We start from the raw sequence: 15,458 nt of genomic DNA, 5'->3' as shown, positions 1-15,458 counted from the left end.
TAAAGTAACGAGTAATTTTGTGGCTATATTTTTGTGTCATGCAAAGAACTCTAGTCAGGGTGTGAAGGTCAGATTATGTAGATGCTACCTACAGCTCTGCCACTATGGGAAGGGCAGGGCAAGGAAAAATCCGTACCATCATCATGGTATGGATTCTCTGGTCCTAATTTCCCTGCACCTCAATTCTCCCATCTATAACATGAACAAATTAAGCTAAAACAGGCCTCGCATCCTATGATCCTTCAGTTTATTTAGCCTCTAATCTAAACCACACTCATTAGGTGTACACCGTATTTGAAGACCGCTAACTGTGGATCATGTCAACCTACCAGGGTTTGTTCTGAAAGCCTTGTAATTACAATGTTAATATTTGTGACTATAAGAGATAAGTGTGCCTTATAACTCAGAGAGCTACTATCTAAAAACAGTTTAAAGAACCAGTGGGGAAGAAGCTTCCTGTTTGGAATTCCATTTCTTCTCCCCTTCTCTACTCCATCTCATATTCCCATAGGTTCTGCCACAGGCACCATTTCTTCCACCATGTTGTCTCTCTCTGACTATGTCTCACGTCCAAAAGACCACACCAGCACCCTTCGCTTTGACAAGGATGAGACTGAGAAGACCTGCCAGGTCCTGATCATCGATGACTCCCTTTATGAAGAAGAGGAATCCTTCAGTGTTTCGCTGAGCCTGCCCATAGGAGGGCAACTGGGAGCCAAGTTCCCCAGCACCAAGGTGATTATCCAGGCCGATCGTGATGATGGTAAGTCCATGTCCTGCCATCAACTCTTGGTGATAGCTGCCTTCTTCTCACATTTTCTCTCAATAGTTGAAAGACAAATCTAGCTTAAATTATCTACTAAAGGTATATTTGATGTTCTTGTTTCTCCAAAGGCTGTGATCAGCTTTTCAAATATGTAGATATTAACAACACCAAGGACAAAGCGGCAATGCAGGAAGATTAAATATTTGTGTATAACTTTATCAAAAAGAAATGCACAGCATAGGGAGTTGACCTAAAACTTAGAAGGAAGCCAAGAAGAAGACCTAAGTTAAGTATCTGAATACCCAACCAGGACCACCCCACAGAGACTTAGCAGCACAAGGGGCCCCCTCACAACATTAAGTATATGAGTCTTCAAATGGTACAATGGTACCATGGAGCTCCCATGTGTAGGCATCCAGACTTCTCTTCCTAGCCCTACCCAGCAGGGAGTTTGGCTTCAGGCTCTGGGGAGTCCAGCTGACATTCAGCCAGAGGAGGGGCCTCCTTACTCCTCAACACCAACCTCCCCCTGCCAGACATGATAAAAAATATCAAGCCCAGTATTATTTTCCTCGATCTCAATTGCCTTTTTACAAGAGGCACTTTTAAGAGAAAATGTGATAAAGACAGCGCTGCGATCAGACTATTTTATTACTAGTCTCAGATTAGATTGACCACTTCACCTCTCAACCACACTTCCGTCGGGACTTGAGTGGCTGTGAGTTGTTGTGGTCAGATCTAGGCAGGATCAGACTGGGCTGCTATTACAGACCCAAAATTAGTGTGACTGCTTTACAGATACAGCACAGCTTCCACGAAACTGAGAGCTGTGCCGAGAGATAAACACAGATGGAGTAGAGGTTGAAGAGTGTATATACTCTCTAGTTGGGTATGACATATTTTTCATGTACTATATTGTTCTGTGTGAAATGATGTCTTTAGAACAACCATAGAACAGGGAAAACTATGAGTGAGATTAAAGCTGGTTTGTTGTTTGTTTGTTTCCTCGTTGGGTCTCCTAAATGGGTTTGCTTGTTGACATTGTGCCCTGTGGACCAGATCTTGTTTTACACCATTACAAAAATGTTTTCAGGGACTAAGTTCAGTTCCAAAACATATTTTCACAAGTATCAAGGGCTAAGAATAAGTACAGACCCTGGAGTCTATGCTTTCTTCATTGTGTAGTTTTCTTTTCAAAAATTTCCCCATTAGAATTGACAGTGATTGTTTTTCCTAAAATAATGAGTATGAATCTTTAATATATTCCTTTATGGAAATTTAGAATTTGTACTGTATTCTCTGTTAAACTACAGAAATATTATGGAGTGTCTGCTAAGAATATTAATCTGTATTACCTAGTTTTATTGGGAAGAAATTTTTTGGAAAGAGAAATATTGCTCACACTGTCTTATATACAGATTGTCTGTTGTTTTCCTAACAGAGAAGAAGGAAAATCTGAGTAAATTGAATTGTTTGAGATTCTGTAAAATCTCTGCGTTGGTCAGGTTTGTCTGATAACTATGGAGAACAAATGGAGGAACAGGAACACTGACAGAAAAGAATGACAATATGAAGCTACGTGGTTTTTGAAGCCTAATTGAAAGATTAGCCTGTTTTTCAATATCAGCATTATAATTAGGATTACAGCTAGAACACCTATTTCTTACTGAGAGGTCAGAAAAGTTTTGGCTGAACTGAGTCCCAGATACTGAGAAGTTCTTAACCAGGCAAAGTGAGAAGAGAGAGAAACAAAGTTACAGAGGTAGGGACTTTTTTACATTATTCTACATACTCCTCTTTATGAGAGCTCTTTCTTTTTATAACCAATTCTTAGTTTTCTGTGGTGATGAGGAATTAAAATGAAAAGGTTGAAATCTGTAAACATATAACTTCAAATTCCTTTTCCCTTCACCACTATATCCTTTTCTATGGACAGAAAGAGTGATGTCAGTATAACCTCAGTTCACCTTTTCTGCTGGACCCAGATATCAATCAAAGTATACAAGGAAAGACATGGAAGAGAATCAGGAAGTGGAATCATAGAGGGAGAAAAGCTGGTAGAGTGAGAAAAGCTTGGACTGGAGGCCTGGAGACTTGAATTCTGAGCCTGGGGCACCACTACCTTTCCAGTACCCATGGGCAGGGTTGAGTTCTCCGGGGCTCAGTTTTCCAGTCTGTAAAATAAAGTCTAAATGAATTGTCTCTAGGGACACTTCCAACACTGGAATGCAATGATTCTTGAAGTCATCTTAAGAAGAAGGCTTCAGTTAACCACCACCTATATCCAGAAAATGACGTATCCAGTAGAATATTTGAGTTTTTTCATTAAAATTATGTGATAAATTTAGGAATCTGCATCAAAATTTTACTCTGAACAAGTCAAGTGGAGAAGAGCGCTAATCACTGAACTCAAATGGTCTTGTGTTTTAGGCTATCCATTTTGTCTTCTGTTTCTTCAAGGCCACCTACTAATCAATGAATTTCTATTGTTTGACCATGCTATTCTTTCCCACTTGGGTGCTAGGAGACCCCATGAACAATATGTCTACGCACTGTATCGTCTTTCGTGCTTAAATGTTTTCCAAGCATATACTGAGTTACCCTTTGATAAGGAGGTGCATTATAATGTTACCTACACACTTAGGAAGAAATTTAGCTTAAAAACATACTGAAAAATTAAAACAAAAGTTAAGAATAAAATTATCTGAGCTTCAATGATTCTCTTTTTTTCCAATGAGAAGTATGTTTCCTGCTACCTCTTTACCCAACACTGTTTAAGAATTTGTCTGCAAACCGGAGCATAGCCAAAAGCTGCAAACACCAGCGATGTCTATAAGTGATCCAACAGATATCAGAGCTAAGCAAGCAGTTCAACGGGGCTCACACTGGACTATGACTTTATTGGTGTGCTCAGAAGTGAGTTGACTCAGGACCACCTCACAAAAGAACATGGACAGAGCTTCTTAACCCAAATTTCAGTGTTTGTATGTACAATAAGAAATGGATGGCTGTCAAAGGGGTGGACATTCAAGTCCACTGGTCAATGTGTTAGGCTGAACAATGGCCCCCGAAGAAGTCCATGTCCTAATCCCAAGAATTTGTTAGTATGTTACTTTACATGGAAAAAGGACCTTGCAGATGGGATTAAATAAAGGATCTTGAGGTGGAGAGATTATCCTGGATTACCCCGATTGGGCCCGATGTAATCACAAAGATCCTTATAAGAGAGAGGCAGCAGGATCAGTGAGAAAAAGAAAATGTGATGATGGAACCAGAGGATGGAGTGATGCATTTTAAAGATAGAGTAAGGGACCATGGGGCAAGGACTGCAGGCAGCCTCTAGAAGCTAGAAAAAGCAAGGAAATGCATTCTCTCCTGAAGCTTCCAGAAGGAACCGAGATCTCCCAGCACCTTGAGTTTAGACTTCTGACTTCTAGAACTGTAAGAGAACAAATTTGTGTTGTTTTAAGCCACCAAATTTATGGTAATTTGTTATAGCAATAATAGAAAACGGATACAATAAGTATTGTTACCAGGTGGGGAAATCTGTATAAGAAGCCAATTTATAATTAGAAGCTTGAGAGAAAAGTGTGGAATCTGAACAAAAAGATGACGTCCCAGTGTCAGAAAGCACATACAGCCTTCTCTGCTACACTCACAATCTCTACAAGAGCACTGCCTAGCGGAGGCGAGGCCAAAGATGCTCAACCTAACCCTTCATCCATGGGCTCCTCTTTTCCAGCTGCATGTCCTTTTCCTAATTCTTCAATCCCAATTTTAGTAATACTGTGAACTAATTTTAGCGCAAAGTAAAAAGTGACCACGGCAAGAGATGCCAGATGAAAGATTAAGGGAATCTAGAAGAGCAGAGACTGCTTCCAGCTAGAGGAGCTCAAAGAAGAAAGTACCATATGTGCTGTCTGGTTGGGTATGTGGAACTCGAAGATGGAGAAATGAAGGGCAACAGCATTTCAGATGGAGGGAACAACTTGGGAAAAGTTATAAATGAAGAGATGCAAAGGGCACGGATAGAAATTGTGCAGAAACGCCGTGGGTCAACTCCTTTACTCAATAAGACTGAGAACTAGCTTCATGCTTCATGTTTATGAAGAATCACTTGTTCATTAATTTATTCATTCCGAAGTATTTACTGAGCCCCTACCACATGCCAGGAACTGTGCTAGGCAGTGGGTAGACAGCAGCAAAAAATACAGAACTATCATATTACTAAGGGGGAACCACTGTTCTGGAGTTTTCCTAGAGACTGTATAAGGATACAAGTAAATTTTCAGCAATTGCAGCTCAGGTTTAACTTTAGGAAGAACTTTTTGGTAAAATTCTAGGTATCAAAATATACTACAGAGAGAGATTATATGATTTTTTTTGAAACACTTTTAAGAAGAGAATATGCAATATAATATTACTAAAATTGTTCTCATATAAGCCTTGCCTAAGGACAGGTAATAGACAAAACTCCTTCTAGATTCACAGAAGCATGAACTCTTAGAAACAGAAGGGGACCTAGAGATCATGTGGTTCAGCCTCCTCATTGTTGAGGCCAAACACACTAAGTGGCTTTTCCAAAGTCACCCAGCCGATTAAAGCTCAGATTCCTGCCCCTGACTCCTCGGCTCTTTGCACTCCACTATGCCACTTTGGTGGGATGGTTCTGGGATGTATTTACCAGCAAGAAATAGCCAAGCCTTCACAGAGAAATCTTCTCTTTCTTTTAAGGTCACTCTATACACTGGCATGTGGTGGTTGTCTAGTGTTTTTGTTAACAGGAAGCTACTGTCATGTTGAAAACCACAGGAAACCACCAGTCACCCCAGTTTGACCCCATCATTAGATAAAAGGGTTGCAGCCTTTTCAAGTGTGTGTAAAGCTGTGCTATTCCATGATGCAGTAACTCCACAGGTACCATTTGGCAAGCAAACCTTTTCAAGAACATGTTTATATATACACAGCAGCCAAAAAGAAGTCTGGAGAAGTTGCCAGACCTTTAATGGTGGCTCTCTCCACAGAGGTGAACTACAGAGTTTTGTCGTGGGCCCTGATCCCCTTTAAATTCTATAGGCTCTGTATCATTGTCTCATTTTATGTGCGTACCTGCCGACTAAGTGCACATAGCTGAACAAAGAATCCAGCTGCTCATCAGCGGACTTTGAAGAAAGAGATGCAAACAACTCTCTACTTTACAAGTGAACAAATATCCAAAATAAAGGGGGCTTGTGCATTTTGCCAGTCATTTCATAGACTGAACAAACTTCCATGAGGAAATGAAAACCGCCCATAATGAAAGGGAGAACCATGTGCCAATATAAGTAGCCTACCCAAGAAAACACTTTAAGAATGCTTGAATTTTCAGAAAAATTAAAATGGAATTAAATTAACAGTTGTTTTATGAAATAGTGAGTTTTTATAGTATTTTTTGTTTATGAAATAGTCAGAATAGTAAATAAATATTATAAAACAGTGAAAGGAAAATTTTTTGCTTACTTATAAAGTAGCAAATTGCTTGCTTCTCAGAATTGGAGTTAAGTGGTAGGAAATTGAAATGATAGTTCATGTGGCTGCACATAAAAGACAGAAAGAGGATAAAGAATGTAAACGGCTTCCTTGGCCACCACTGCTTTCTTCATTAGTCCTGTGCGTATCCTGGTAATCCACTTTGGCTACGTATTTCTCCCTATTTGACTCTGTTGTTTATACTTCAAGTAATAAACTTACATCTGAAAATCATGGCAGCCACTGAGACAATAGAATGACTCATCAAATTCCAGTTGTGAAAGCCAGAAACACCAGAAATGAATTTTGATGGTGCCACAGCATTCTATGAACAAGCAAGTCATTATGTGAACAACAAAGGTAGGAAGATAAGATGAACTGGGCTAACCTGTCAGAGGAGCTATATGCAGGAATATACAAAAATAAATAGAAGTCCTAATACCTATTTCTTGAAGAAATCTTTTCTCCTTGAGCTCCTGCCATATCCCACTTACTATTTACTTTAAAACCTTAGTAGTTTTAAAACTTCCCATGTTCAGAACAGGGAAATTTCAAAAATCTCCAATGCCAAAAGTTAAAAAAATTTCTTTAAAAATAGAGCAAAGGAGGGAAGAAAATTAACACAAAATTCAGTATATGATCCAGTTGTTAACTTCCAATATTGTTTGAAATGGTTTTAGTAGATTCTTAACAAGTAATTAATTCATTCAAGAAACATTCATGGTGGCCTACTGTGCACTTAGCTCAGAATCACAAAGTCAAGTAGGGTCTTTCTCCTGCCTTCTATCACATCTGACTTGATATTTTGTGTGTGTGTGAGGAAGATTGGCCCTGAGCTAACAACTGTGGCCAATCTTCCTTTTTTTGCTTGAGGAAGATTGTTGCTGAGCTAACATCTATGCCAATCTTCCTCTATTTTATTGGGGACGCTGCCAGAGCATGGCTTGAGAAGCCATGCTATGTCCATGCCTGGGATCTGAACCTGTGAACCCTGGGCCACTGAAGTGAAGCACGTGGACTTAACCACTATACCACCGGGCCGGCACCTGACTTGATCTTTAATTAGACTATTCTCAAACTCATGGTGGCTTTTTAATGGTAAAAAAAAGCATGTACCGAAGTAACAGAGGAAGATTCTTAGTTTGGTGTAAAGAATCTTAATTGCTGCATAAATTTCTGAGCAAGCCACTGTTAATAATTGTGTATCCAAGGAACTTTCATTCAGATTCTATAACATTTATAGAGGATCGAGCACTTTGCTAAGCTTATAAATACCAGCATCCTCTGAAAGACAAACAACGTATGATTTCACTCGTATGTGGAAGATAAAGAAACCCATGGATTGGAGAACAGATTAGCGGTTATCAGAGGGGAAGGGGGGTGGGGGAGGGCAAAAGAGGTAACAGAGAACATATATATATATGGTGACGGATAAAAACATAGACTATTGGTGGTGAGCATGATGCAATCTATACAGAAAATGATATGTAATAACGTATACTTGAAATTACACAATGTTATAAGCCAATATGACCTCAATAAAAACAATTAAATAAATAAAGAAAGAATACCAGCATGTTCTGGTTAATATGTCCTCTCTACATGGGCTGCAACTTTATCAGCAGGAAGTCGTTTGATGAGCATGGGATTCTAACAACGCCATGAGGCCAACAGAACCACCTCTATCTTGGGCAAATAATGGCCATGGGTCCTGGATCCTCAAGGTCCATGGCCAGAATATCCTTTCTCTTCACATGGCTGAAAACAGGCAGCCCATTTTTTTTTCTTTTTGCTGTTTTATCTTTCTAGCTTCCATGCAGTGTGAACTTCAGCTAAGACAGTTGGTTGTACTAGCAATGTGACCACACTAACCTAGCCCCACCCTCCTGAAGCTGCATGGTCACATTCCATTAAGCCCTAGTTTGACTTTCCTGAGTGATGCCCTAAAAGATCTCCATCCTCGTGGTCAGAATTAATGATATTATAGACTGGGTGTTACTTCTGGAAAATACTACAGTACCACCTCCTGCCCTTTCAAGCACCCGGCAGGGGCGCTCATTGAGCAGCTGTCCTTGAATGACTTCTTTGGGTACTACTTCTGCTTTAGTCTCTAAAGATATTCACAGATTTTGCCGTTCATGATGCTAATGGTTCCTTTAAATGGTACCATTTTATTTTGACCTTGAGGAAACAACCATCAGGATTACCAGCGCACCTACCACATGATTATAATATTTTAAAATACTGATGTGAAACAATTATTCCCCTAATTCAGTCTTGAAGCACTAATCATCTAACAACTTCTAGTGTGCAGTGTATCTTGGACAGTAGTTTAGTTGTATTTCAGTCAGGAATAAAAACACATGTCTTTCGAATTGACTATTTGAGAAAATATTGGGGAAAGTGCACACTCATTTTCCAGGGTTAGGATTTTGTGTGTGATTTGCCACAGTCTGGGCACTTGTTAAATATTAGTGATGCTTCCTTTGTTCAGAAATGTCAAGTCCATCATCTTGTAGCTAAAGCATGTTTTCATTTAGGCCAAGGGGTGACACAATTTCCAGAAACCTAAAGATGTACCCAAGCAGCTCAAGAGAAAACTTTTCTTTTCCGGTTAGAACTGGGATGAAATGTTTTGTTCTGTTTAGCTGGACTCTGGGAAGTGTTCTGCTTCCTTACACAGAGATTGACTATCCCATTGTCAAATGAATCACCTGCAGGAATATCTTTGGAAAGGCCACTACCATAGAGTAATGCTGAGGAAAGAAATTGTACAGGCGCAGAGGCAACCCCACAACCCAAGACCCTGGCCCCACACTGCCACAGAAACCATTATAAAAAACATCATCTCCGTGAGGGCAGAGGCACAGAATGCGGCCACTAAACGTCAGCCGGATGGACGCCTGGCAGACTTCATGTGCATTCACCGGTCTTTGGACCATAGCTTCCGCTGGCCCTGTACCAGGGGCAAAATGAAGCTGAGGACACTTGTTACTTAGCAAAATGTGTCTGTTCTATGCATAAACACTTTATAGCAGATCCCTGCTTACCTACTGAACAAATTTCTTTCGGTTTTTAGTATGTGCTCTGAAAACTCTTGAAATCTCCCACAAAAAAGAATTGATGTCCAGTCTCACAGAGGGCTGTTCGTTTTGTCCTGAGGCAATAGGATTTGCATAACATGCATGAAATTCATCTAGAAAGATTGCCAGCTAAATTAGTATCTTTGTAATTAAATGGGCATCTGACAGAATGATGACAGATTTTAAAAACGTTGTAAAGAAAAATTGCACACGACGTGTCATTTTGCTGGAATCAGCACATCCAGCTTTCTTAAAAACGTGGTTATACTGTGGATATGGACCAAGATAAACTTCAACATGCAAATGTTTTTAAAACTTGAAAGATGTATTGCTCTGCCATAAAATCCAGGAAAGCGTTCAGAACAAAGAGTATCACTATGCTTTGTAGGGCTAGTTGTATTATCGTACAACTGCTACAGGCTTTAAAAGTAGAAAAATTTTCATTTCAGTTCTTTTTTTAAACTTGGGTGCTAGAGTTCATTTTATGCAGCTTAAAGTTTCATAGGATGTATTTTGATTGTTTTGCCACTGATTGCCACTATTTCTCACACATATCTTTCTGGATATGCTTGCTGCATGTGACATTGTGATCACTTGTTCTTCTCAATATTCTCTACTTTCTTGATTTTTCTGGTTCCACTCGTCTCTCTCCATCATTCCTTTTGTGTGTGCATGTGTGCGTGTGTGTCTCTTTTCTGGGCTCCTTCCCCTCTGCCAGTCTCCCTAAGGTTTGACACCCCTTGCTGCAATTCTCTTTATTCATTCAGGTTGTATGAGCGTACCATCCAAAATGGGATCAACCTCACTTGTGTGCCTAGGACGCCCAAATCTTATCTCCAGCACTGACCTGATTCTTGAACTCCAGATTCATACATTAAAGCCTTTCTAGACCTATCTACTGGGGTGTCCCACAAGCAACTCAAATTCAACATATTTATAACCAAACTCACATCTTTCCCTCTCTTACCTCCAGTCAAGACTATTTCTCCTCCTGTGCTCCTAACTGAGTTAATGACAGTCCCACTGCCACACCTGCAGGGCATCTTAGAAGCCACCTCCATCCAATCACTGGATGCTGCTCAGGATACTTAGCACATTCACCTCTTCTCCATCCCTAATACTAGTGCATAGTTCAAACCATCCTCATGTCTCACCTGGATATAACTGCAATAGCTTTCTAATTGGTAGCCCCAACTCTTCCTTAAATCTGTGGCTTAGACTGAAGTTGGACAGATGTACAGAAAACAAAAAACCAACCACCTTTCCACTGCTTAAAAATCAGTCCCCACATTCTACAGAGTCAAAAAGTATAGTCCTCTCCATTTAAAATGGATCTAAGTTTCTGCAGTATCTGGCTTCTACCTTCCTCTCTAAACTCACTCCCAACATTCTCCTACTCTCTCCTTACACATTACTAAGAAAGAAATGCTTCTATTCCTTCCCAAACACTAGGCTTTTTCATGCTTAAGTGGCTTTTTTTCATACTAGCCCATCTGCTTGGAACATTCTTCCCACCTTTCTCGTTGGTCAATTCTCATTCATTCCCTCAGATCTAGCACAGCAGTATTTCTCGCAGAACTCCTTCTGAGCCTTGAGGTTGGTTCCTTCTTTTGTCGTATCACTCAGGGTTTACTAATTGAAATTGGTGTGGCAGCCCTGTTATACCAAAACACCTCAATGACAAGAATGCACATCTCTTTACATCCCCAGTGACTAGCACAGTGCTCAGTGCACAGAGGATGCTCAGTCGATGTTTGTTTGACTGAACTAAAAAGAAACTGAATTTGACTTCAAAAACCTGATATTAAAGAACTAATATTGATTCAGGCATTTATTACCTCTTTCTTTTCTAAGAATTCAGAAACTGTTAAAACAGCTGTTCTAGAATTTTTGTAGAGATTAAGCTTACTGGTTTGTTTCTAGAACCTATTTTCTCTTTTGAGGCAACTGAAAAAACATTTTCCTATCTTCCATCTTTTGGCATCTATCCTGTTCTGGGTGGTTTCTCAAGTTTACCAACAGTGTTTCTGTTACTTCACCTGCAAGTCCTTTTTGGATCTTGGTATGAGATGTCTTTGAATCTAGACATTGAACTCATTTTTTTTTCGAGCAAGATTAGCCCTGAGCTAACTACTGCCAGTCCTCCTCTTTTTGCTGAGGAAGACTGGCTCTGAGCTAACATCCGTGCCCGCCTTCCTCTACTTTATATATGGGCTGCCTACCACAGCATGGCATACCATGTGGTGCCATGTCCGCACCCAGGATCCGAACCTGCGAACCTTGGGCTGCCGAAGCAGAACATGCGCACTTAACCGCTGTGCCACCAGGCGAGCCCCTGAACTCATTGTAAGTGATGGTCATATCTCTTGAGAGCTTCACTTCCCACCTTGTTATATTTCTTTTCCTGATTTACACTTAAAGAACATTTTCTTTTAAAGGAGATAAAAACACATCTATGGTTGGTGGAATCCATTTAACGTAAGTATAATGTGGTCAGAACATCATACTGTCAGAATTGCCCACCCTTCAGAATCATTGCCAATATCTCCGTTTTTTAGACAGAGCTAGACTAAAGACGGCTAGGAGATACCGCTGTGCTGCACAGAGGAGCTGTTTTCTCTATTTCAACAAACCTCTTGATGCTCAATACACAGAGCATCTCAGAAGAATTTCATGATTTTTCTTCTGAGTGTCATTGTCCTCCTCTTACATCTTACGTCTTACTGTATTCAGAGAGGCTTGATTCTTACCTTTTTTCTCTGAACAGTGGCATAACTGACCCAAATATTTTTTATCTTTATCACCTCTCTCCCTTCCCCAATACCACACAAAATAATTTCTCTGCTAAAAAATTAGATCACTTTGTCCCAACTTTAAAAAAGAACCTTTGTAATAAGTTCAAAATATATCAGAAGTGAGTTAAAATTATCCTTTCGACAAATTCTTGAGTACCGATAACACACCAGCCTCTGTGTCACTAAGGGCACAAAGACATGTGGGAATATGGTCCCTGACCTTGAGAAGTTGGTAAGGCTCTGATAAAAACACAGAAGAGTGTGTTGGAATAGTAGCTTTAACATTTTAACTTTTCAAAAAGGTGCTAAATCAAGCAGGGGGCTTCTAAGGAGACTGGAAAGTATAATGTGTGTCACCTATAATGTGGAAGACACAGTGAACTGACGTCTGGCTCTACCTGGAAAATCTCAATGTAGGAGACAAGCTGGTTGGCTGCTTTGATGGATGAGCAAAAGAGAGAGACTGTATTAGAGTTAGGTAGTATTTTTTTTTTTTTAGTTTTACATCCATTTATGAAGGAAAATGAGTTGCTGAATACATTATAATACAATACCAACAACAACAAACACATAAATACAGAGATTAGATTGGTGGCTACCAGAGGGGGCGGAGGGTGGCAGGAGGGCGAAAGGGGTAATTGGCAGTGTTCCCAGGGTTTATCAAGGCAAAGGATGCAAGAAGGTTGCTGTGGACAAGATGTGAGCCATGCGTGCAAGAGAGCCGGAATACTCTTGTCTTAGGTCTTGTCCAAAAGCGCCATCTAGAGGGCTGAACAATCCTCAGCAGAAGCATTGCCAAATGCTAATGGGTTGAAGAAGGATTAAGTGACCAGCCAGAATAAAGATGCATCATCCTTATCAAAGGAACTGCAGATGAGAAATACCCAGCTATGGGAATGAGAGGTCCCCAAAGAGCACACAAAAGTGCCCCTGATAAAGAGAATCCATTTTCTTCCATCTTCCAAGACCAGAGAGTGTGATCACCATGAAACTACCCATCATGAAAGGCCTTCGCTGGGGCCTGCCCAGTGGTGTACAGGTTAAGTTTGGCGTGCTCCCCTTCGGCGCCCAGGTTCACAGTTTCAGATCCAGGACACAGACTTTCCACCACCGTGAGTGGCAGCGTCCCACATACAAAATAGAGGAAGACTGGCACAGATGTTAGCTCAGGGCCAATCTTCATCACCACAAATAATGAAAGGCCTTTCCTGCTCCTCTTGCCTCTCCTCCCTCTTTCCTGTCCCAAACTTGGAAGCATCAGAAACATCCATTAGCAACAATGGGGAGGTGGAATGGAACTTCTAGGTAAGAAGAAAAGAGGGAATGACCCCCCCACCCACCTTTCTCTGTGTGCTTGCGTCCCACCTGCAGTCCACCTGAGGTGAGCTGATAGCAGGCGTGACCCATCACTGAAGTTATAGAACTATTCAAAAAGTTAGGGAAACACAGGGTAAAAAATGACTAATTTCTTGAGGGAATTATATATGACTTCAGAAAGCAAGTAACTCTTAATCAAGGTCCTAAAGAGTGAGTAGAAGTGTGTGAAACTGGTAAGCTGGGAAGGGAATTCAGCCCAGAGAACATCACCAGCAAAGATGGAGGCCCATAAACACATACTGTGTTGGGCGCACAGTCAGCTGTTTGGTGCAACTCGGACACGGGGTTGGGGATGGTACCCGATGATTCTGGAAAAAATTGACTCAAGTCGGATTATGAGAGGTCTTGTATGCCATGGTGAAACTTTTAGTAAAACTTCCCTGAAGATTAAGAGATCTACCAAAATATATCCTGAGCAAATAATACTTACTAGATTTGATTTCTACCTCCCCAATTTTTAAATTTAACTCAGATACACTTCTTACTTGCCTTATGCTTGCAAAAGCGTCATCTCTCTAACGTTGGTTTTTCTTTTATATCTCAGGGACCGTTCCTCCATAGCAAAGCTGCTTTCCGGTGTTTACATTGTTTTGCCTCCAGATTTCACAGTCCAAACAAAAACATTCATTTCCAAACCTTTTTCATGACAGTCTATCTAGAGTAACAGTTAAGCCTATGTCAGCTTTAAATAGCCAGCTAAGTTCGTGGACTGCTGTTGAAAACGGAGAGAACTGGATCTGGATAGGTATATCTACTCGGCCAATCTTAAGTTTCTCATTGGCAAACTTTTCCTCTTTTTAGAAGATGTACACTTCTCTTCCACTCGCCCCCAAAGCCTGTTGCCCAACCTGGCTTCTCTCAGTCTTCTGTTTCTAGGAAGCTCCTTCTCTGCCTCTGAGGGTGGTGTTTCTGGCATCTCAGCTCATAGGATCCCGCCTCCCCCCAGGACTGCTGTCTATTCCTGTGGTCAGCAAATGCCGTGAGAAACAGCACAGTAGCAGTCCCCAAATTCAGAACGCTGGCTGGACTGACCCTCAACACAAAGAGCAATTTTCTCCCTAGAAAAAGCCTCCTAAATTTCCCACCACCTTTTCCCAAACAATAGCTGACTTGCCTGAGTTACAGTTAGTTGGCCAATTTTCCCCAATAAGGAAATTTCTATGTGCTACAGAAACCTCTTAAAACAAAAAAATGAATAGAATTCCAACTGATTTTATCTCCCTGCACTTCCTGGAGTCAAAGTGTGGCCTGTGACTCTTTGATGTGGTTTTTGTGTGTTTTGGTTTTTTCTCCTCCAGCCTTTGGGATCCGTCAAGTCTGATGATGGTGACAAACACCCAGGCTCACACAGGGCCCATGGGGACAGCAGGCCTGGGAGACTGAAGCATTCTCAGTCTGTCCTTTTGTTCCTCCCTAGAGCCTGCCCTGCACTTTGGGGACGCTGAGTATCACGTGGAGGAAAGCGCTGGCTCCGTGGAGGTTTGCGTCTGGAGGACAGGCACTGACCTTTCCCAAGCATCCTCCGTCACCGTGCGCTCCAGGAGGACAGAGACAGCGTCAGCAGAAGGTGAGAGTGCCATTTTAGACATGAATCATAACATGACGTGCATATAGGGCACGGTCTAGTCTGTCAAGTGTGGCATGCCCAGTCTTGGTTGGCGTTCTCTGATTTACTTTTTCCTACCTGAGCATATCAATGACTTCTGCTGTTTACAAAATAAATAGAATATGCAAACAGCAGCCTTTATGATTCATTTATTACCCACTTGCTTGTCATGGGTCCAAATTAATTTTCCAAAGGTCAGAATATTTGTAGATACTGTAAGCTGCTCATAAACAGTATTTCAGACCAAGGTGTGCCTATAATAGCTGAGCAAATCCCAACTCTGGGAGAATCCAGACACCTATCAGGCCCTGGAAGGGTAGGAG

At 41.0% G+C, this 15,458-nt stretch overlaps 1 protein-coding gene across 1 annotated transcript in view; it reads left to right on the top strand.

The window, feature by feature from the left end:
• FREM3 (FRAS1 related extracellular matrix 3) overlaps positions 1-15,458 on the top strand; it is an 86,166-nt gene that overhangs the window by 67,900 nt on the left and 2,808 nt on the right. Inside the window, 2 exon segments of the mRNA XM_014838322.3 lie at positions 512-763; positions 14,947-15,096. Of these exon segments, the coding sequence (XP_014693808.3) occupies positions 512-763; positions 14,947-15,096 (402 nt within the window).

This window comes from Equus asinus, chromosome 3, assembly GCF_041296235.1.
Source record: "Equus asinus isolate D_3611 breed Donkey chromosome 3, EquAss-T2T_v2, whole genome shotgun sequence".
Taxonomy (NCBI): Eukaryota; Metazoa; Chordata; class Mammalia; order Perissodactyla; family Equidae; genus Equus; species Equus asinus.
The sequence above is the reverse complement of the archived record's forward strand: the minus strand, read 5'-3'. Positions and strand labels throughout refer to the sequence as shown.